Source organism: Mixophyes fleayi, chromosome 2 (assembly GCF_038048845.1).
Source record: "Mixophyes fleayi isolate aMixFle1 chromosome 2, aMixFle1.hap1, whole genome shotgun sequence".
NCBI lineage: Eukaryota > Metazoa > Chordata > Amphibia > Anura > Limnodynastidae > Mixophyes > Mixophyes fleayi.
In genome coordinates, this window is record NC_134403.1 from 226,743,159 (window position 1) to 226,765,114 (window position 21,956).

The 21,956-nt window shown below is 37.8% G+C and overlaps 1 protein-coding gene across 1 annotated transcript; it reads left to right on the forward strand.

Moving 5' to 3' along the window:
* Positions 1 to 1,109: 1,109 nt before the first annotated feature.
* On the forward strand, positions 1,110 to 21,630 carry LOC142138699 (uromodulin-like). The gene is made up of 8 exons (XM_075195550.1): positions 1,110 to 1,235; positions 3,017 to 3,237; positions 9,508 to 9,662; positions 13,695 to 13,940; positions 14,206 to 14,362; positions 16,602 to 16,665; positions 19,883 to 19,918; positions 21,211 to 21,630. The coding sequence occupies exons 2-8, from the start codon at positions 3,061 to 3,063 to the stop codon at positions 21,270 to 21,272; spliced, it is 897 nt and encodes a 298-aa protein (XP_075051651.1). The 5' UTR covers positions 1,110 to 1,235; positions 3,017 to 3,060; the 3' UTR covers positions 21,273 to 21,630.
* Positions 21,631 to 21,956: the final 326 nt, after the last annotated feature.

Below are 21,956 nucleotides of genomic sequence, written 5' to 3' on the forward strand. Positions count from 1 at the left end.
TAACAAACTAATTATTTGAGAACATAACAATATGATTTGTGGCTTTAGCTCTGGCTATTTTAGACAGAAATACACATTAAGCTGCTTCCACATTTATGCAGTAGATCTTGTGTGACCTTTGTAGTAAAATAGTTGGTGTGATAGGAACATCCTTACTTGATGTATAACAGTGTGTATATTGTTACCTGATCTTACGGCATCCATGTTTATATACACAGCCGTGATACATTACAAAACCCTATATAACATACAAGAAATTACACCATAAAGCAATTCACATGCGGATAACTATCTCCAGTATTGGATGTAGCAGCTTCTCCCAGCATCCTATTACCAGGTGCCACAACAATGCAAAAGAGAAGATTCCACATACTCTGGTCTGGATTCCCATTTTATTGTAGGACATCTTCACAATATTTAACATGTTGGTAACTACTCAACAACCTTTCTTCAGTACCTTGAGCGTTCATTGATATAATTTGCATATTGACAATATATAACTATATAGATATATTATCATTATTGGACAGCATAAGCTTCTCCATACTTCTTTCTTATGGTCTTGGGAAGCCCATGAAAACTAAAAATCACTGGTTTAGCCTTCATTCTGCTACATATGTGAGCAAAAATATCTGGTAGGCAAATAATACACATTCTAGCAATTACCACATTCCTGGCAAAATGTTGTAAAAATGATTTGTCTATTCCCCTTTCTTCACTATATTCTGCTTTATAAAGTTTCCCTCCTATGTTTACAATGTTATAGTATTCAGTTCTAAATTGATGAAAATGACACAACTGTGTTTGTATTGTTCTGCAGACGGCTCTAATCCTGGTCCATGCTCAGTTTGTGGAGGGTCATGTGATACCATAAATGGATGCTATTGTAGCGATGGCATTGCCGAATGTGTTCCTGCTGGCAGTGAGTGCCCAATGAAAACCAATGACTGCTGTTCTCTAGTAAGTGGCTGGTATTGGAATTCATCTTGCTGCACAGGTGAGTCATATTGTTGAAATATCCAACAATGATATTTACACATCACACAACTACAAGTCCTTTATACATTGTCAGGGGTTTAAAGCCCGTGCTACTGAAGATTTATTTATTTTCTTACCATGGTTATCTCCTACAGAAGTGAAGAAATGCAGTCCATCGTGTCTAAGTGATGAAGAGTGTGATACTGTAGAAGGAAAACAAACCTGTGTTTGTAACAAAACCGTATACTCAGGGATAAGTAAGTTTTATCTATGTTTTATACATACCATTAGATGAGTAAATAAAGCCATTAATTATTCTTATTTATGAAGTTGACAGGTGAAAGATTATTTAAATCGAAACATCAATGTCCTTTCAGTGACCCGGGTATGGGCTTTGATAAATACATTTTATTTATAACTAAGCTGAGAAGTCATCTTACAGAATTGGGTTAATGCAACTTCTGCAATGATCTCTTACAGAAAGCTACAACAATTTATTAATGTTATTTTTATACCTAATTTCACAAGCTGTCTTTTCCAAGTGTGTGTCTCTATTTATAAAATGATAATAACTTACAGAGCAGGGCACATGATTTTGTTTACAGTTTAACAGGAGGAGGCTAACAGAATACAGATTATTATTCTGGTTATATGACAGTTTCTTCAATTTGTTAAAGTTCTATCTCGCATAATTCATGTCAGTGGGTAAAGTGTTGCAGTAATGTCAAAAATACAATTTTTTGCTGCTTTTTTTTTTTACTTATTGTTATAATACATGTTCAGGATTACATAAAATTAATTGTTTTGTCAGAACCTACAGCACAGGACTTTCCCAGGGTGGTTTATATGTAGAGAAATGATGCAAGTCCCCTCATGGTGTTTGAGATGGGGCTGCATGTGGTCATCTTTTATTATATATTCCTACTGTGTGTACATAAATGTATATTGCATTGCTTTATTAAACAGTAAGTAGACATAAATAGGACCAACCTGGGTTTACAGGTTACCTAAAAGTTCTCAAATTATAACCTTTGAGTGATGCTGAGCAGGTTAAGAACAGATGGTTCTGAACACTGCTCCAAGTTTACTGTATCAGTCCCAGTTACATCATTACTAGTTGTGCAGCATTCAGCTATTCTGCAGATATAATAAAAAATACACAGAACACCTCTTGGTTATAGTGACCAACCCTTTTACTGACATCATAAGTTGTTAGATAATGTTCTGCTGGGAATTATATGTCCATCAGTCACTTGCACCTATGAGTCAGCATAGTGTGTGTATACCTCAGTCTACATTAACCTATTTGCAAGCTTTTGCTGTTATAAAATGTGTTACTACATATAAATAGTATATATTTAGATCATCAGAACATATATAAAAAACTTGTATCTGTATTAACTCCAGAAATGATGTGTATATATAGGGATTTTAGAGATGCATTTGCACCCTGAACATACGTAATAAAAGAAGATACATGAAAAAAAAATACATTTAAATGCATATCACACGTATCTTAAGATGCATGCAGCACAATCACAGTATCATAAAGGAAGTGCAGAGATGCAGCATGACAGTATTAGTAGCAAATGATAAAGTCACATGATCCTAGTTGTATAAAATAGAATATTGTAATAAAGTGTCTTGTGTATATGAAAGTTTATTACATTATTCTATTGTATATAAAGAGGGTATAATAAATGTGCAACTTGCATTTCAATACCAAATGAAAAAATATGGGCATATGGGAAATTTGTATCTTATGCAAAAAAACAAACAAACTGTGTGTCCAACTCTAAGTGAGCCCCATAATATTTAGCTGGTAACTATTACTTAGTCTTCAAAATACTGAAAAACGTAATCTCCAGTGATTGTTCCAAAGAGTAACCTAGATGTGTAATTTGGGTAACAGAAAATAACTGCCTGTATCGTTTTTTGTTTGAAATATAACGTGCCAAAATGCTTGTCTGAGCAAGCCCTTAATGTAAGATACATGTATTGTTTCCCGATCTAAAAAGAATCTTTTATGTGTCTGCAGCACCTGCAAGCTTGAAGCCTACAGTGAACTGTGAAGGTGGTGTAATGGAATCTTCTATCAGTAAATGTCAACTGGAAGCCCTTGGTTACGACTACAATTCCTTACATCTGAATAATAACTCTTACCTCTGCAACTACACATATCCTAAAGTAATGAACAATATGAACATGTCTAGTGTTCAAGCAAAAGCAGCTGAAGGATGGTGCGGGAACATCGTTACGGTAAAATACTTATTTCTTGTCACGTAACTCTAATTTACCTTTTCTCATTTTTAATCTTTAAATCTAGTTTTCAAATTAACAGCAGGTACCAGAGTCTCAGTATTCGGTAGATGGCATAGAGCAATAAATGTGTAAACTCCAAAGGATCAGCAAAGAGTAGGTGCTTTGTAGTTCATCCAGAACAACCCAGCATGTGTATTAACAGCACAATATCACCTCTTGCCTGTTCGCTAAGGACTAGCTATCTATGTGGACAATATTTAAAGAATTTCAACATTTTATTATTTGTCTGAAATAATTTTCTTCCAACTCTAAAAAGGAAAGTAATTTTGTCAATAGACACTGACATTACTAGAAATTTTCTTTAACAATCAATAAAAATTGCCTGGTATTTTCATATTGTACTTTTCAGCATTTTATTTTCCATGGGTTGAGTACTATTTCACGATGGTGGTAATAGCAACATTGTGTATACCTACAAAAAAATGGCGATATCAGGAATGCAAGAAACATAACGATTGCTGTCAATGCCGGCACTTTCAATTCACGTCACTGTTCATAGCGACAGTGATATCTCTGTATTTAAAGTGCCAGTTTCAGTACCCCACGACTTTAATATCTCATTTAGAAGTTAGGGTTAGGCATTAGTGCGTTAAATACTGAGATATCACTGTAGCTATGAACAGTGACATAAATTGAAAGTGCCGGCATTGACAGCAATCAGGGCCGGATTAAGGGAATGGAGGCCCCTGGGCTAAGGGCGCCTCCATTCCCCCGTGAGGCCCCCAATGTGAGCCACCCACCGCCCCCCTGTACCCCGTGAGGGCCCCCCCCACCAAGCGCTTACCTGTCACTGTAGTCCTCCGTCCCCGGCGCGCTGTAAGCTCCTTACTGAGGAGATCTCGCGAAAGTTCACTCGCGAGATCTCCTCAGTAAGAAGATTACTGAGCGCCGGGGACGGAGGACTACAGTGACAGTGCTCAGCAGCATTGATCGGGCTGGGGGCGCCCCCGCCCCCGGACCGATCAATAATGCTGCTGAGGACTTTGAAGGGCCCCCTGGATGCCCGAGGCCCCTGGGCTATAGCCCAGTTAGACCTCGGGTTAATCCGGCCCTGACAGAAATTGGTATGTAGCGGAAGGATGTTGAGGAGCTACAGTGTCATTTTTATTGTAAGTCATTTTCTTTTTGTAGGCATTTCTGAAATCGCCATTTTTTTGTAAGTTTAAACGATGTTGGTATAGTGGTAGTCATTAATATGACTATCACCGATTTTCCTCTATGGGTCAATTACACTGAGGGGCTTTTCTGCACAAAATACATATTTTGTCTGCTATTATGTGACTACTGTGTCTTTTGTGCTGGATTTAATGTTGTTCACAGCTTTGAGTTTTCTGAATGTTGTTGTGAAGGGGTAAATATTTAATATGATTTGCTGATCAGGGTGCTCCATATGCATAATAATCTATTTTGCTATTTTGTTTCAGTCTAAGTGCTAAAAACCTCAAAAATAAGATTTTGTGCTATGTTCATGAAAATTCAATATGGTATATAGTCTGACGCAGAAGCACCAAAAAGATATCAAGAAAAGTACAGTGTGTTCCATTGATAAACAAGTGAAATTAAATCATGGCTGAATATAATACACTCACCAAATAGAAGTGTTATAATTTGCATGTTAGAATGTTCTTTCTACATACCAATGATAGATCCAAGGTACCCAAAAAGAGAAAAGAAAACAATAGTGCACACTGCGCAAGTGAGATTGCTGATCAGGGCCGCCATCATGGGAGTACGGGCGATATCGCTCTAAGAGGCCCAAAAAGACAAGGGGGTCCACTATGATCTGCAGCTCAAGCCATGCCCTCTGCCCCTTTCTTGTAGGTACAGGGCTCTCAAAGCACAAAAGGTGGCACCTGTCTCTGGCTCCCTGCCCTATGCATGCAGCAACACCCTCATGACTTTATAACATTGCAGCACTATAAAGAGGAGCCCACAGGAGCTGTCAGCACCAGCAGAAAGAAGTAGAAGAACTAGAAGAAGAGGGAAGAAGAAGGAGAGGAGACTGTAAGTAAAGTACAGGGAGAGGAGAAAGAGGGAGAAGGGAGGGGGAGGGGGTTGGGATGTCTTAAGCACCTCTATGGGAATTAGTGTTTACACTTACAGTACATTATCCATCACTCTCTTCTGCTAAATAAATGTCTACATTGAGCATGAAGTTGGTACAAATTTAAAAACGTTATAGCAAGGGGAGGAGAGGGGGGTACATGGCTATTCTAGCTCATAATCTATTATTAATATAGGGGTGTCCAATCTATAAAAAATGGGTTTCACATATATGGATGAGGGGGTTGTTGTCTATTCTGGCACCTAATCTTTAAAAGACTGGGATTAATTTTAATTATAAAACTGGGTAGGTTGGAGGGCAATATATGAACTTATTAAAGGGGAATGCTCCTAATGTTGGGGCTTGGTGAGGGGTGGAGGTTTATTTATTCAATGTAAACACTTAATTTAATATTGGACTGGTTGCCTTAATGTCTGGCTTGGGGTTAGTTTGACCTGGTGTTTATTCATTGCTCTCCTTTCCAGGAGGTGAATAGTAACTATTTTTCAAACAGAATTCCAACATTCCAGGATCCGGCCAAGCAGCAACTGACCGGAGGCATCCACAGCACCAGGTAGTCAAAGTTACAAGAACAGGTAGGAGAGAACAGCACAGGGTTGGCTCTGTTGTTGATATAACAAATATCTTAATAATCTCACCTCTTTCAGGTATATGTGAGGAACTTCACATATAACCTTCTGTTCTGTGTTATGGTGATGGATCAAAGTTCCAAAATTTGGTGTTCAAGAAAGAAAGAAAAAGAAAAAAGTCAGTGTTTTCAATTTATCAACACTTTGGATATAGGAGAAATGTATGTGGCCCCACTCACCTAGGATAACGTGAATATCTTTACTTAGAATGAATCTACCATTTTTCATGTAGTGAATGGAAAGATTCCTTCATTCCAGGTGTCCTGGACAATGAGTATAATTAGAATTAATCAAAGTCTTTAATTCCCTACATGAAAAATGGTGGATTATTTAAATATGAGATACCCACCTTATTCTAGGTGAGTGGGATCACATCAATTTCACCTATATCCAGTGATTATAAATGGAATACATGCTGCCGATTTGTTTTCTATATTTTCTTTTCTAAGCAGTCATTTTTGGACCTTTCATCCACCACTGTAAAACACAACAGAATTTATCTTCGAAGTTCTACACCAACTTCTGAAATAGGTAAGTTTATCGTCATATATGTTATATAAACAATCTCACTTGCACAGTGTTTTTCTATTTTTTGGATACATTGGATCTATCACTGGCACAGGTAAGAACCTTCTTGCACGCTAATTATAATACTTGGGGGTAAATGTATTATGGTCCGGTTTTTTCAACTCACGGGAGATCGGCGAGTTGACAGCTAAAATTTAAAGCGGCGCTGGCTTGTAAAGGCAAGTTTACTCAAAAAGATCTCCTTTATATCTTTCATGTAACCCTTTATCTTTCCCTTATCTGATTCCTTTCTTTGTTCCTATGTGCCTCTATCTTCATTGCAGGTACCCCCTCTCTCCTTCCCTACCTGCTCTCCCCTGTACCTCACATCCTGCTTGTCTCACTCCTACCTTACTCTTTGATCCTATCTAACCCTGTTCCTGCTCCTATTATTTCCTTTCACTAGTTAATTCACACCTTTGCCCCTCCTCCGTCACACTGTACCCCCTCCTTCATCGCACTGTACCCCCTCCTTCATCGCACTGTGTCCCCTCCATTACACTGTGTCCCCTCCATTACACTGTGTCCCCTCATTTATTACACTGTGCCCTCTCGTTCATCACACTGTGCCCCCTCATTCATTACACTGTGCCCCCTCATTTATTACACTGTGCCCCTTCGTTCATCACACTGTGCCCCCTCATTTATCACATTGTGCCCCCTCGTTCATCACACTGTGTTCATTCATCACACAGTGCCCCCCATATCGTACTGTGCCCTCATTCATCACACTGTGCCCCCTCCATCACACTGTGCCCTCATTCATTACTCTGTGCACCATATCACACTGTGCCCTCATTCATTACTCTGTGCACCATATCACACTGTGCCCTCATTCATCACACTGTGCCCATCTATAAATCACACTGTGCCTCATCTATAAATCACACTGTGCCCCCTCAAAATGTCACACTCTGCCTCCTCCATCATTACTCTGAACCACACCATTCTATTTGTACCTTTCTATGACCTTATTTCTTCTGTCTCTTGCTCTTCTTCTTTTCTTCTCTGCTCCCAGCTCCTCTCTGCCTCTTGCTCCAGTCTCACTGACTGTCGGGTGTGACGTCATCACGTCCTGACAGTCGGTGAGAATTTAACATAATGTAGAGAGGGGCAGGGAGCTGCCACAGGATGCAGCACAAATGGGGAAGGCAGGTGGAGCAGAACGCCTCACAAGCATAACGCTCCCCTGCCTTGAAAACCCTGCTTACCGCGTGGTCTGTGAAGAAGTGAGGTGGAGTATTGCCATATTGTCATACCTGCACATGCTGCCCCATTTAGAGCACTGTTGTAGACAATATCTTTAGTTCGCTATTAGAAAACCTATGTCCCTCAATGTAGTTGATTTGTGAGAGAGATGTCAGGTTGGAATCATGATTCTCTCTTGTCATTCTCTCTCCCTTGTCATTCCCGATATATATTATTCCGTAGCTGTTTCCATGAATATATCTATTGTGGAATAGTTTGGTATATGGTAGTCTAAAAATAACTATCTGATTTATCCAGAGAGTCACAGTTAAATGGCACAATAACAGACAATCTCTCCTAAAGCTCACCTGTTTGGTGAGTGGAAATTGTTAACTCGGGCGTAAGGAAGTTCACTATATATCAAAATAGATATTTGCTCCCTGTCATAGTTATCTCAAGGCCTTAACAAAGCAAGCAGCGAAAGACGTGTCGGCATAGCTGTAGTTCTGTATGTGTCTGTTTTATAAAGGTTATTATGCAAGATAGCAATTCACTTTATTATTGAGATAACTGTGCTAGGGAGAAAATTGCTACTATTATCCTGAATACAGGGAAAACTATTCTGAGATATAGGGAACTCCCCTACAGCCGAGATCTTGTTTCATAGACCAACGCTGGAGGTATATTAAGCCTAGCAATAGACAACAGATGCGCTTGAGAGCTATTCTCAATCTGTTTTCAGAGATTGAACATATAGAGCAGAAATACATACCTGACCCGATGGAGGGTTTATATAGTTTACCTAGCGACACTTTGAACGTGTACCCATTAAAACCCAAAAGTGATACCATTCAGCTAACTAATATTAGGAGCATGTTAACAAGCAAAAATCAATACTAAGTAAAGCACTTATTTTCCCACATATATTTCAGACGTGAGGACAGTGATAAGTCTTACTGACTATGACAAATTTTAAAACACCTTACATTATTCTTATATAATCACATATTTCTTCTTATTTATTTTAATATATTTCAGAAACATTTAATGAACGATGAAGTAAAAACCTTATTAAAAATACATAAAATTAAGTTTTGTATGTGTTTTCTTTAGTGCAATTATGGTTTTTCTAATACAATTATTTCAGGACCTCTTCTACCAAACGGAAAAATAATAAAATGGGTTTTTTTCTTAAATACTTTTGTGGTATCTACCTCCCTTCCCTAGAAAATAATCTTTATTTTGTTATCTCCAGAGAAAACCCCTTAACATGAAGGGTGAATTGTCAAATGCCATATTGCTATTAAAAACACCAAGTTATCAATAGCAATAATTCACTTAATGTATAGGGCAATGTGAAAAATGGTCTTTCAATGTAACTTTTAGCCCTTTGATAAACTGGCCCTATAGTTTTTCATTCATAGTAACATGAATTTATCTGCCTCATTAAAATACAAAGTGCTGATCCATTTCTTGGCTGTGCGCTGCTACCCGAAAACAGACATTCAGTACACAAAGTATATTTATCACTCTGTCACTCTGAGGGTGATTTCATCATGGAAAATGGTCAGATGGATGTTCCCAAAAGCAATTTAAGGTTATTTGATCTTATTAATACGCTCCCTTCAGAAAAGTTTGCGCAAAATGTGTATTTTCATAATTGAAGAAATAAGCAATGTATGACAAACAAATCATATTTTACTTTTTGGCATTATACCATTTTATTTTTATATTTCTTCATTCTATTCCCTTATGCAGCAAGATTCATCAAATATCTATATTTCCAACACTCTATACATTGAACCAGTTGCCGGACCTCTCATTACCAAGAATCCACTCAGCTACAACATTACCTGTGCATACAACCTGACCATGCAGACCAGTCTAAATATCTCTCTACATCCTGTGTTAAGGTGAGATGTCTATGGTGACTCATGTTGTCAGGTCAGAAGGTGAGGTCATACATGTATATTATTCGTTAATTCATTCCTAATACAATAAAAAAGCATGGTTTAATTTAGGACATTAATGCAAATGTTTGATGTGAGCAGCAATGTGTCAAACATTTACTTCAATGACCTATTGTCAAGAAGGTGCTAGGAAGTAAGTGATTAAATCTGAGACACACAAGTGGAAAGGATTGGGAGTATTTGGGTAGAACAGGGTTGCACACAGGGAGCAGGGGGACAGAACAGAGAGTTTCCCATAGGTAACAGATAGGTTGGAACTCTAGATTACACGACCAGGAACTCAGAGTTACAGAAATAGGATTAGGAATTCAGGATTGCAAGAACAGGATCATGCCTGAATCCCAGAAACTGCAGCTGTGTGACAGCATAGGCTCCACAATGGTCTGACCATCATTGCAGCCAGAGACAGAGTTTTAAATGCCAGACCACAAGTGCAGCTTGATAACTGCTGAGAAATGCAGCAGGTAAGATTAATTGCTGCATTGCTGAAACAGCAGAAATCCAGACTAGTACAGCATGTCTGCCTGAAGAAAGATATTACACACAGTCAGTATTGACCAGAATTTAACTTATGAGTGCAATTATTTGGTGTTGGAGGTATACTATTTTTTACTCATTTCTGTCTGATAAAATTAGACTACCAAGTGCTGGGGAAAATATTTCTCCTAAGCAGACGGCTGTATCCATTGTGACAAGGTCATCTACCTCTAGTCATGCTGCACTCACATCCATTTTTTACATGAGTGGGTGGAGCTACTACATTTTGATCCAACTTCAATGTGCATTTTATCTACAAGAATTTTGTTCAATATATATGTTCTTTTTTTCTTCTAGAAAGGTGAGATGCATTTTGATAGACGCATTGTAGGACAGTTTTTTTTAGAACATTTGGCGCTCAAGGCACGCTCACACAAAAATTTCAGCTTTTAGGTAGACTGAAAGGAAGAATGTTTTGCAAATCATGTTTCCTACCTGTCCAGTTGCCTCTATTGCAGCCATTTGGCTCTGTGCAGTCTGGCCACCTCACACCTCATATGGCACACAAAGCTCCACCCCTCCCAGCCACCATCTCTAAAGCCAGATCCAGGTCATAGGATAGGGCAGTATGGAGGGAAAAAGGGGATCAGCAGGCGGCACAGAGAGAGGTAGAGGGAAGGGGTATTTCATTTCGAGTATACATCTACTTCAGGAGAAGTTGAAGATGGTGGAGTTGTTGTACGTTGATATGCAGTCTCTGGGCTCTTGGGTGGCTCTGCTTTGGCTGCTGTTTGGCTGGAGCATGTTAACAAGCAAAAATCAAGATACTACTTCAAGACCCAGGACCACCGACCAAAGGTGGCAGCTCTTCCTCAATTGCATGCTCTGGTTGGCATTACCTGACCTGGGAAAAAAACAAAAAAGTGAGGGGACCTATCCCTACATGTGGGTAGGCCTAGACTTTGCCTTTATGATGTTTATTGTTATTTATGCTAGAAATAAACACATCCTGCTTTACTGCAAGAAGTGCAGTAAAGCACATTACTTTCTCCTGACTCAGTAATAACCCATTGTTCTACCAGACGCATAAGCACTCTAATAATGTTGAACACAAAAAGGATTAACTCTATTTAGGCACTGGTGAAAATACATAAAACAAAAGCGAATTCCCACCTTCCGTACAAAGAGGTATTGCTCTCCTTTCCTAAATGTTAAATAAAACATTAGAAATTCAGACACACAAGATTAACAGCACTTAGGGTAATTTCTATCAATATATAAGGTTCAGTATAATTGACCAATAAATTCCTCTAGCAAATTGTGAGACACAAAACATGTCAGCAAGCAATTTGTTACAAATTATCACCCCCTTCTTCATTTGTATAAAGAAATCTGGGTGGATATATTTCCAACTACACTTTGCTATTTAGATATTCATGGTGGCTACCTTTTCAGATGGAAGTTCCTGTTTGTATATCATCAGTTTTTCCCCAGGATTGTATAATTCAACACCTGTTGATTCATTAGACTATCATTGGGATGGTTTGTTCCTAAACATACAAGTGTGTTGCTTATCTTACAAGGGACATGAAATTTATGATCCGGTTCTATAGATATATAATTGTCAGATTGTGTGTGATTTTGCTGCTGTGATAAATGATACAATAATATTTTGTAAATGATAATATAGATTTTGTAAATTGTAATATATGTGATATTTGGTTATTGTAATTGTGTGAATTGTTTTAACTGATTATAAGATTAAATACATTTTTACATTTTGATTATAAGATTGTCAAGCCAATTATATATTTCTTTTAGATTAATTATGCCTCCGTGAAAGGTATGGTCAGCGGTCACCGCACAGTTTTAAAGTAATTTTCATTCTGTGGCGCCCTCCAGGCGCCCTCCAGAGCCCGGCGCCCTAGGCAAGTGCCTAACCTTGCCTAATGGGAGCGCCGGGCCTGTATGCACCCTAAGTTGATTGTTTGCAAAAGCCTGACATCTATCAATGATAAATCACACTTATGTTTTCAAAAACAGTCAGAACTAGTTCTTACAGCTGCAATAAGCATCAGCAGATATGTATATTAAAATCAAATAGTTTTTTTTCCTATAATTGGGCTGGTGTCCTCTGGATGTTCTCTCCACCACTCATAATACCCTACACCCATGAAATCTCCATTGAATATTCCAATGGTTTTTTTGTAGATTCTACGCTATAATTTGGATCCCTACTGTGACAGTGCTCTAATGATAGCATATCAGCCACAGTATTTTTTTAGAGAAACAGACATTTAGGGAGACATTTTAAAAAACAGACTAAAATTTGTCGGCATGTGTAATGTTCTAACTTGAGGTAGGTCAGATTTTATATTCAGTATATGTAGTTTGCTTTCACTTCCCCTTATTACTGAATAGTTTGTATTAGGTGCTTGAGACTGCAGCACACTAAGTTCTTCATGGCACAGTAATAAGTTACACAGAAGTGGTTAAGAACCACTGATACACTTTCCTTTATTTTGTTAATTAAGATAGTAAGATGTAATATGTAGCCCAGCTTTTAGGATATACAATTCTGTTCCAGTACTATATATTTACTATTTACTGTTGCCCCTCACACGTCTATAATGCAAACAGTCGCTCAGTGTTTCACTAAATGCTTAAACATAACAAAAGCACAGTCATGGACAGTGTAATTTTTGTGATAAAAATAAAATTCTATTTATTTTATTATAAAACCCTTAGACCAGGGTTTCCCAAACTCAGTCCTCAGGGCTCCCCAACAGTGCAGGTTTTCTGGATCACATGTGACATAATTAGGACCACCTGTGGATTTGTTACAATGTGTCAGTCAGTAATGAATACACCTGTGCTCCAGCAAGGAGATATGGAAAACCTGCACTGTTGGGGAGCCCTGAGGACTGGGTTTGGGAAACCCTGCCTTAGACTAAGAAAACAAAAATTATTTTTATTCCTAGAATAAATTACACATGGAGAAAATGTGACAACTGGTCTGGACAATACGGTGTAGAATATCTGTGGTCAACAAGAGACTAAGGGAACTTTGCTCCTGAAAATAATTTATTGCAGAAATCCTCTTCCTCCTTATTTTCACTTCACTTCTCTCCCCATTACATACATTTTTCATAGGAAAATATAATAGCAGCAGCACCCATAGACTTGTCATTTTGCTCTATTGTCACATAGAATGGTATTATAAAATAAAACATCTAATTTGGATGACTGAAATTAAGTTTGTTTATTGTGGTGTTTACAGTATACTCACTATAACACGATATGATGGAATTACAGTCACTGTGGCAGCAATAATCATAAATCTGTCAGTTTGCTCTGTTGTCACACAGAATGGAGCTATAAAATAAAACAGCTTATTTCTATGACTATGTTATTCTATGGAGACCTATAAAAACACTGGTTATTTAAAAGACAGTAAATAGATATAGTGATTTGATGAAGATGTTTTTATTTTTACAGTACAATCCATTTAACCCCAGAAAATGGAACCGGCGTTTTTACTGTCATCATGGCTGCATATAAGGATGCGACATACACTACTCCGATACAGCAGAATGAAGAAGTGGATGTTGGATCAGATGTCTATCTCGGGTTGTTTTCTTCAGATGCAGATGGAACTGTTTTTGCTCTAAGAGTAGATTCGTGCTTAGCCACTCCCACCAATGACCAAAATGACGCTAATGCTGTGCAACTTGTAAGTGCAGGGTAAGTAAAAATTAGCACATTGTTTTGCGCTTCACATTGTTAAATAGGCTCACACTATCAATCAATCAATGGGGATGATGTGAGACTGCACATCCCTTTAAATGTGCTTATCTATGTGCATAAAAATCTGCTTCTGTATAGACAAATGGAGAGCACAATCCTCAGACCCGCTCCATAATAAGAACACATTGAATTCTAACCTGTTATCCCAGTGGCAATTTGCATGTGTAAGTCATGAATCATGTAATTTGATTTTTATTAACAGCTCTGCAGCTGATGATGGCGTACAAACCACAGTGGTACAAAATGGAGTGAGTCTGGAGGCAAGAATCAAAATCAGTTCCTTTGCATTTCAAGGATACCCTGAAGTGTATATTTTCTGTAATGTGGACCTCTGTAACAAGACTAATGGATGCAGTGGGGTAAGTGACAGAGTTTATTGTGTCTTACAGCCCTTATACCTCTGCATTGTGCACTCTTTAGCCTAATATATGAAATTGCTTTGAGTTTTGTAAAGAGTGGCTGGGTAAGTGGGAACATGAACTGCAATTAGTACTTGTCACATATCAGGAGACACTAAGAAAGACGGACTACCCGGGCCAGATGAAAACTAAGGCTTAAAATATGAAGCTATAAAGTGTTAGACAATAACTTTGATTTCCCTGAAGTGATCATTAAACACTGGCAATATGTATGTGCATTTCCTCACACTACTTTAATTTCACAGTCATGTGAATGTGACTGGTGTCCAACTTTTTCATAAGGCGGGTTGCATATGTGTTGTGTATACCAGCAACAAACACTGTGTCACTCACCTGAGGCTATGCAGGTTATCACTGAAAATCTTAAAATGTTTATATTTGAATTGTGAGCTGTAAAGTTGTGGCTCAAGCTCATCTCATTTCTAAGCTTAACATAAAAATCTACATTTATTTCTCTATATAATGTGTGAGGACTCACACTGCCAATGTACAGAGATTCAGATAGTCACTACTGAAGTTGCCATTTTATTTCCATTCTTAGTAACTTCCGGGAAGCTATTATAACTAACAAAATGCATATGTGCAGGAACCCAGAGCGGCCATTCAAATATTTACATTTATAGAAACATAAACATAGAAACATGGAATTTGACGGCAGATGAGAACCACTTGGCCCATCTAGTCTGCTCATTTTTTAAACAATGGTCACATCAAAGCCTATTTGGTCCTTTATTCTTTGTATGTATATCCTTAGGTCTATCCCAAGCATGTTTAAATGGGAGGTTATTCCACTAATCCACCACCCTTTATGGGAAGTAGTTTTTCCTCAAATTTCCTCTAAACCCACTTCCCTCCAGTTTCAATGCTACACTTCTCTTTCTTTGAAAATTTTTTCCCTCCTGTACCTTGTTAAAACCCTTGATATATTTGAAGGTTTCAATCATTTACCCCCTTTTCCTTCTCTGCCCCAAACTATACATATTAAGATCTTTTAGTCTTTCTGGGTAAGTTTTGTGCTCTAGCTCATACACCAGTTGCCCTTCTTTGTACAGTCTGTAATGTTTTTATAATCTCCTGGAGATATGGCCTCCAGAACTGAACACAGTATTTTAGATGAGGCCGTACCTATGACCAATACAGTGACATTATTACTTCTTTCTGTTACTGATTCCTCTCCCTATGCAACTAAGCATCTGACTTTGCCATTCTCAGTCACCTGAAATAGTGACTCCTACATCCCTTTCCTCCTCAATAATTTCCATTATAGTGCCATTAATACTATATTTAGCCTTTGGGTTTTTGAGACCCAAGTGCATGATTATTATTATTATTATTACCATTTATTTATATAGCGCCACTAATTCCGCAGCGCTGTACAGAGAACTCATTCGCTTCAGTCCCTGCCCCATTGGGGCTTACAGTCTAAATTCCCTAACACACACACAGACAGACTATGGTCAATTTTGTTACCAGTATGTTGTTGTTTTTTTTGGAGTGTGGAAGGAAACCGGAGCACCCAGAGGAAACCCAGGCAAACACGGAGAAAACTTACAAACTCCTCACAGATAAGGCCATGGTCAGGAATTAAACTCATGACCCCAGTGCTGTAAGGCAGAAGTGCTAACCACTTAGCAACCGTGCTGCCCCGATTTTTTGCATTAAACTGTAGTTTCCACTCTCTTAATCATTTCTATAGTCTACCTAAATCATCAATCATTTGTTTTACCCCTCCTGGTGTGTCTACCCTATTGCATATCTTTGTGTCATCTGCAAAGAGACATACTTTCCATTCATTACCAATTGCAATGTCACCAATAAAGATATTAAAAAGCACCTATTATCAAATTGTATCATCAGTCATTTACGAGATCATTAACTTATGATATTAAATAATATTTTACATTTGGCATACTTCTATTCAACAAATACTAACTTGTAAGGTCTACATAAACCATAGGAAAGTCTAAAGACAGATGTATTCAATATACTAGTAACAGGGATATACACTGTCACATTTTTAAAAATAGGGATACTGTACCCTTCTTTGTTTTTTTACACTTGAATTAGTTAGTGCAGATACTGCACTAAATGACATAGGACAGTCATTGTCCTATGTCACTTAGTTAATAATGACTGTCCAGGTGACAATATAAGACATGTTATCACTTTATTCTCACAGAGTCGCATTGGCCGGTCAGCAGATTCAAAGTCTTCTGGACTGGGAATAAATCTGCTACTTCAAGGTAAATATGAATTCTAAAGTAGTGTTTATGGTTATAAGGCGCATTGTCTTCTGGTATATCATGGGTTTCCTAAGGAGGTTGTCCACGCTCTTGTGTTTATATGTTGATCAGTGTTTTGGGATCAAAGGGATAATTTAGGTGAGGGTTAGAGAAGGGGGGGTTCAGTACCATAGAGGATGACATATAAAAGATTATGAGCAGCCAATAACAATCTTATAAGGCCATCTATGGCACCGAAAGCCCCCTCTCCCCTTTCTAACGTCTCCCACTGGGCTCCCGCAAAAACCGTAAGCAGCATTTAAAACAATGGAGGACCTCATTCATATACAAAGTGTAATATCCAGATATCTAGAAAAAAGTCTAGACTGCCTTAAGGTATGGAATAGACATATTGAGCAAGATATATGTTCGGACGTTCGCCCTTTTGCGTAGTGTATCTTGCATGAAATAGTTCTGCACATGCCCAGAAATGGACATTACACCAACGAAAGCATTTGCACGCAATTCATATCTGAACACATGACACTTATGACTCCCTGTGACTCGAGAGATGAAACAAGAGTGGGAAGAAGTGGACTTACATAGGCCATCTACAGTAAGGGCATTCTAATGCAGATGCGGCCTATGTAAGTCTTGTGTTGTCGTAAGTACGCTTGTGTTCACCCTTATATTTTGTACCCACTACAAGGTAGGTGTAAATGCTGACTGATAGTGATGACTGACACTGCATAGTCTTTGAATTACAAAGTACATATATGTGTGCCACTATTTATCACAGGACAACACTATGCAACTAAGATATACTATAAAATGCATTAAATGTACAGTACCCATTGAAAGCAAATTTATATATGTAAATAATGTAACAAAAAGTTATATCAATCTTTGTTTTTAGAAAAAATATTTAAATAAATGATTGTACTGTTAAGTTGTTGTTTTATTTTATGATCACATCAAACTTTTATGCGTTTTGTGACCTTTTATTGTTCATACGCATGGGCACATAATGCAGTCTGTTCTGTTTGTGTACGTAAGGAAAGTACTGTTTAGGCAGAGCGTGTTTAGCCCCAGATTCAAATTGTAACCTGTCTAGAGATACGATTGATTTTGAGTACAGTCGGAACTACACACAAGTTCTGTGTTCTTTTAAAAAACGCAACTTACGTGTAAATTCAGACATAAATCGGGCCCATTGTATGAAAAATAAGACTGTTACACGTATACATGGGCGACAGGCAGCATGATCCTGTGCATAAGCTGCCTGTCATTTTTAAATACAATCATTTGATGATGATAAACATTTTATTCAGGTTTATACCTCTGACTATAACATATGGCAACTGACCAGAGCAAAGTATGTTCTTATATGGAACCCAAATTTCTGCATACTAGGACCATGGTTATACAGCTGATCACTAGGCATGTCTAGAATGATAGAGTGGACAGTCAGAAGCCTAAAACATACCAAGAAAAATGTAAAACACTTAATGCACAGCCTAGATGAAAGAAGATAAGTTGTGATAGAAGTTGAATCAATGATTACATGAAATGTTTCAATAAAGTTCAGAAGAAGAACATTTTTTTGCAGATATACACACACGTGTATATATATATATATGCTCATATCCAGGAGTATATTCTCCAACATTCAAATCTAGACGGATTAAGTCCGTTTTTACTTGCTTGTTCTTGCAGCTTTGTTGTTGTCTAGCCGGCTGCTGGAAAGTTGGGGGTCTTGTTTCAGAGATCTGCAAAAAGTATATTAGAATGCAAAATTTTAACAAACCATGAATGATTATGATCTTTAGTTAAAACACATCACTCCATTATGGGTAAATAAAATTATCCCCTGGCACAAGCATAGACAATGAAAAATATGAATATGTTATTAAAGAGCTTTTATGAAATATAAACATCTACCAGCCTCATCTGACTAGTATTTAAAATTTAGAGACTGCTGAGTCCACAAAGAACATCCTTGTGACCGCCATACAAGACAGAGATCATGTCCCCACCCACCAGTCAATTCATGACCCACCTGGCGATTTCATCACCCGTTCCCCAGCTATTTCATCACCAATCCAACCTGTTAATTCATCACCAACCCCCTAAGCCATTTTATCAGCACCAAGTGGACAATTTATGACAGCCCCAGTCATTTTATCACCCAATCTCCCAGTCAATTCATCACCCCCTCAGCCATTTTGTCAAGCACAAGTGGCCATTCATAACCCCCCTGCCAGTCACTTCATTACACCTCATGCAGCCACCACCCCCAGGCATTTGTTCATGTCCCCATCAACCCCCAACTATTTCAGCAGCACGTGTCACTTATTTTCCTCTCCAGCAGCAATCTTCAGGCCCAGCCTCCTCCCTCTTATTCTTCGGGCTCCAGCACTTCTTTATTCTTCTGGACAGTTAGTCTAGCAGGAAATCCCATTGTTACTAGCTACCTGACAGTGCGGGTATGGACGGTGCTTAGTCTAATCTTGTGTTAGTGCTCATCTCGCAAGACCAGACTGAAAAACACGGCCACACTGACAAGCATCTAACAGCACTCAGGTTTCATGTCAGGCTGCCTGTGTGCCTAGTGACTGTAGGGCTGCACCCTTTAAACCAGGGCTGGCCCTGATGATTCTAGCCAACCTCGGGAGCCCCCACTACCTATAGTGGTTGATAAAATAATATAAATGCAGGTGGCGCTGCGCCCCCACACACCAGGATTTAGAGCCCCAGCTGCTGCCTAATCATTGGTTAAACAGGTCCTCCACAGAGGAGAGCTCTGTCGTATTAAAGGACAACAAAATTAAACAACTCTGTTGGTGTAAAATACAGAAAGATAGATGTCTGAAGAAATTACCTTTAAACTTTGGAACAAGAAAATGTAGTATTAAAAAAAAATTGGAGACAAACTAATATGTAATGATAGATAATCTATTTTAGTAAGATTGAGAAATAGTAGATGCTTGAACTAAAAACAATGCTAATTTAGCAAAAGACAAATAATGAACAATATTACTCAGATGATGAACATAGGTTTTTTTCTTGAGAATAAACCATAACAAAAAAAACTTAGCCAGGACTTTAGTGCTGACAACTTTCCTAATTTCTGTTTTCTAAATCACTTTATTAATATTTTTCTTTTAATATACATGATATAACTAAATACAGGCTTTGCTGATTATACTTTTAATTAAATGATTAATGTGGTTTACAGATGGTGTGAATTATACTAGCTCCGGATACCATACAGGTAAGATTATATATATTATTACAAAAATACAACCTGACAAAATTAATTACCAACATTGTAACTTTAATTTGCAGAAGTTGTTAGAGTATAGCACTGTTGTGAAATAGGTTTAAGTTAGATAATCACAACATGATTATGAGATGCTTTGAATAATGTATAGCAGTAGTATTAAACCGCCATTGTTAAGTTAAAAGCAATATACCTGTTTAACTGATAAATTTAAACTGGTTCAGGAAGTGACAGACATGCTGCCAATGGGCCACCTTTTGATTGGCATCGGTGTACAGCATATGCATGTATACACAGGGATGAACACTGCAATGGAGGTGGGTGACTGGGTACGTGCACAAAGGTGTAAATACACTAGAAATGGAAGTGAACAGTAGGACGTTATAGGAACTTTCTCAAATGAAGGTGAAGGGAGAGAATGATGGAAAGAAGTTTCTGCTTGTGTAATGTATTCACTACTCTTTGAACAACTTTTGTTCTATCTCAATTTCACATATTCTGGAGTTCTAACATAGTGGCAGTTACAGTATATCTATAAATGTGCCTTAAACATTAGACAGAAAAGGTAAGATCTTTATTCCAAAATAGCTAGAAACTGTGTCTTGATGAGAATAGGGTAAACCACTTTCAAACACAAAACCGTTACACAGGCAGGGAGATCGCTGTAATACCTACAGTTACAGGACTTTAAGATGAATATTTTAACTTCCTGATGTTATTACTTGTTACACTTCTGTTAGGCCTCATACCTAACAACATTAAAATACATGTGTTCATTAGCGTTTTTTACATCTAGTACAATGCAGGTAAATAGTCTCACATTAGAACACATTTGGGAGCATTGCATTATGTTGTGGCATTTGAGTGTTTCTTGTGCTTTTCAATATATTAAACCCAACTAAAGTTCATTTAGGTCCATGTATTAACCCTCCCTAGACCTCCTGAACACATACAGAAACAGTTAATAAGCACACGTCAAACGTTTGACCTGCGGTTTTACTGACACTTGGAAATTATATGTCAGTAGGTAGAAGGCCTAAGAGGACTCTCATAAGGCTTTGTTAAATGATATTGGGACAGAATTTCAAATTGCGGTCAAAACGTAATAATTAAAAAAATTAAGCGACAAAAGATTTCTGCAGGTCATTCAAGTGGTGAAGTACAAATCATAATAAGTTAATAAAATTGGGGACATGTGACTTCAGGATATTTCCTTAGCATTTGATAAGCCTGAACATTGTCTGAATATAATATCATCCCCATGTATCTCTCTTTCTCTCTAGCCGCATCATGGGCTGTGTTGGCCGCCTCTCTACTCGCATTTTTGACCTTTAAGCTCTTCTAAAACAACAGATGCGATCCAGTCTGCTGAGAAGGATATAGCTGTAGATGGACTAAGTAATGGGTATCTCTGTAATTAAGGCTTTATTCTGAGGGACTGTAATTAATTTATTTTTTTCTTTACTCAGTTAGAACAATTGAAATGATAGTACTATGACAATATTATGACCCTAATAGGATGCCTTAACATGATATTTGAAATACCTGTAGCATTCCTATCAGACTCTCCACTTTACTTTAATGGTACATGCCTCTCAAGTACCTAAATATATTCATTTTTGTTCCCTTTTCTGTATTATACAAATCAGAGGCACTAAGGTCTATGTGTATCATTGTATAAAATAAATATATTTGTAGCAGGATACTTGTCTGGTTCATTGACTAATATGGTGTGTGTGTTGTTGAGATTCCAAAAATATTTACAGCAATATTTGGTCAGTTCTCTTTGAGATGAATGGAAAAGACTTCACAGTTGAATAGTTCCCACACGATCTTGAACTCTTGATAGCACTAATATCTGGTAATGGATCAACATATTTGAGAAACTATTCTTGTACAATTGTGACACAATGCAAAGTTGTATTTTGATCTACATGCTGGGTTAAATTATAGCAAGGTGCACTTTTTATAGAAAAAAAATAATTCAGATATCCTGTAGAGATCACTTGTCCTGTTAGAGGTATCACTG

Coding starts and splice junctions, on each gene's coding strand:
- LOC142138699 (XM_075195550.1), top strand. CDS start 3,061: ATGGAATCTTCTATCAGTAAATGTCAACTGGAAGCCCTTGGTTACGAC. Junction 13,941..14,205: donor GTGCAACTTGTAAGTGCAGG/GTAAGTAAAAAT, acceptor TTTTATTAACAG/CTCTGCAGCTGATGATGGCG. Junction 14,363..16,601: donor AGACTAATGGATGCAGTGGG/GTAAGTGACAGA, acceptor TTATTCTCACAG/AGTCGCATTGGCCGGTCAGC.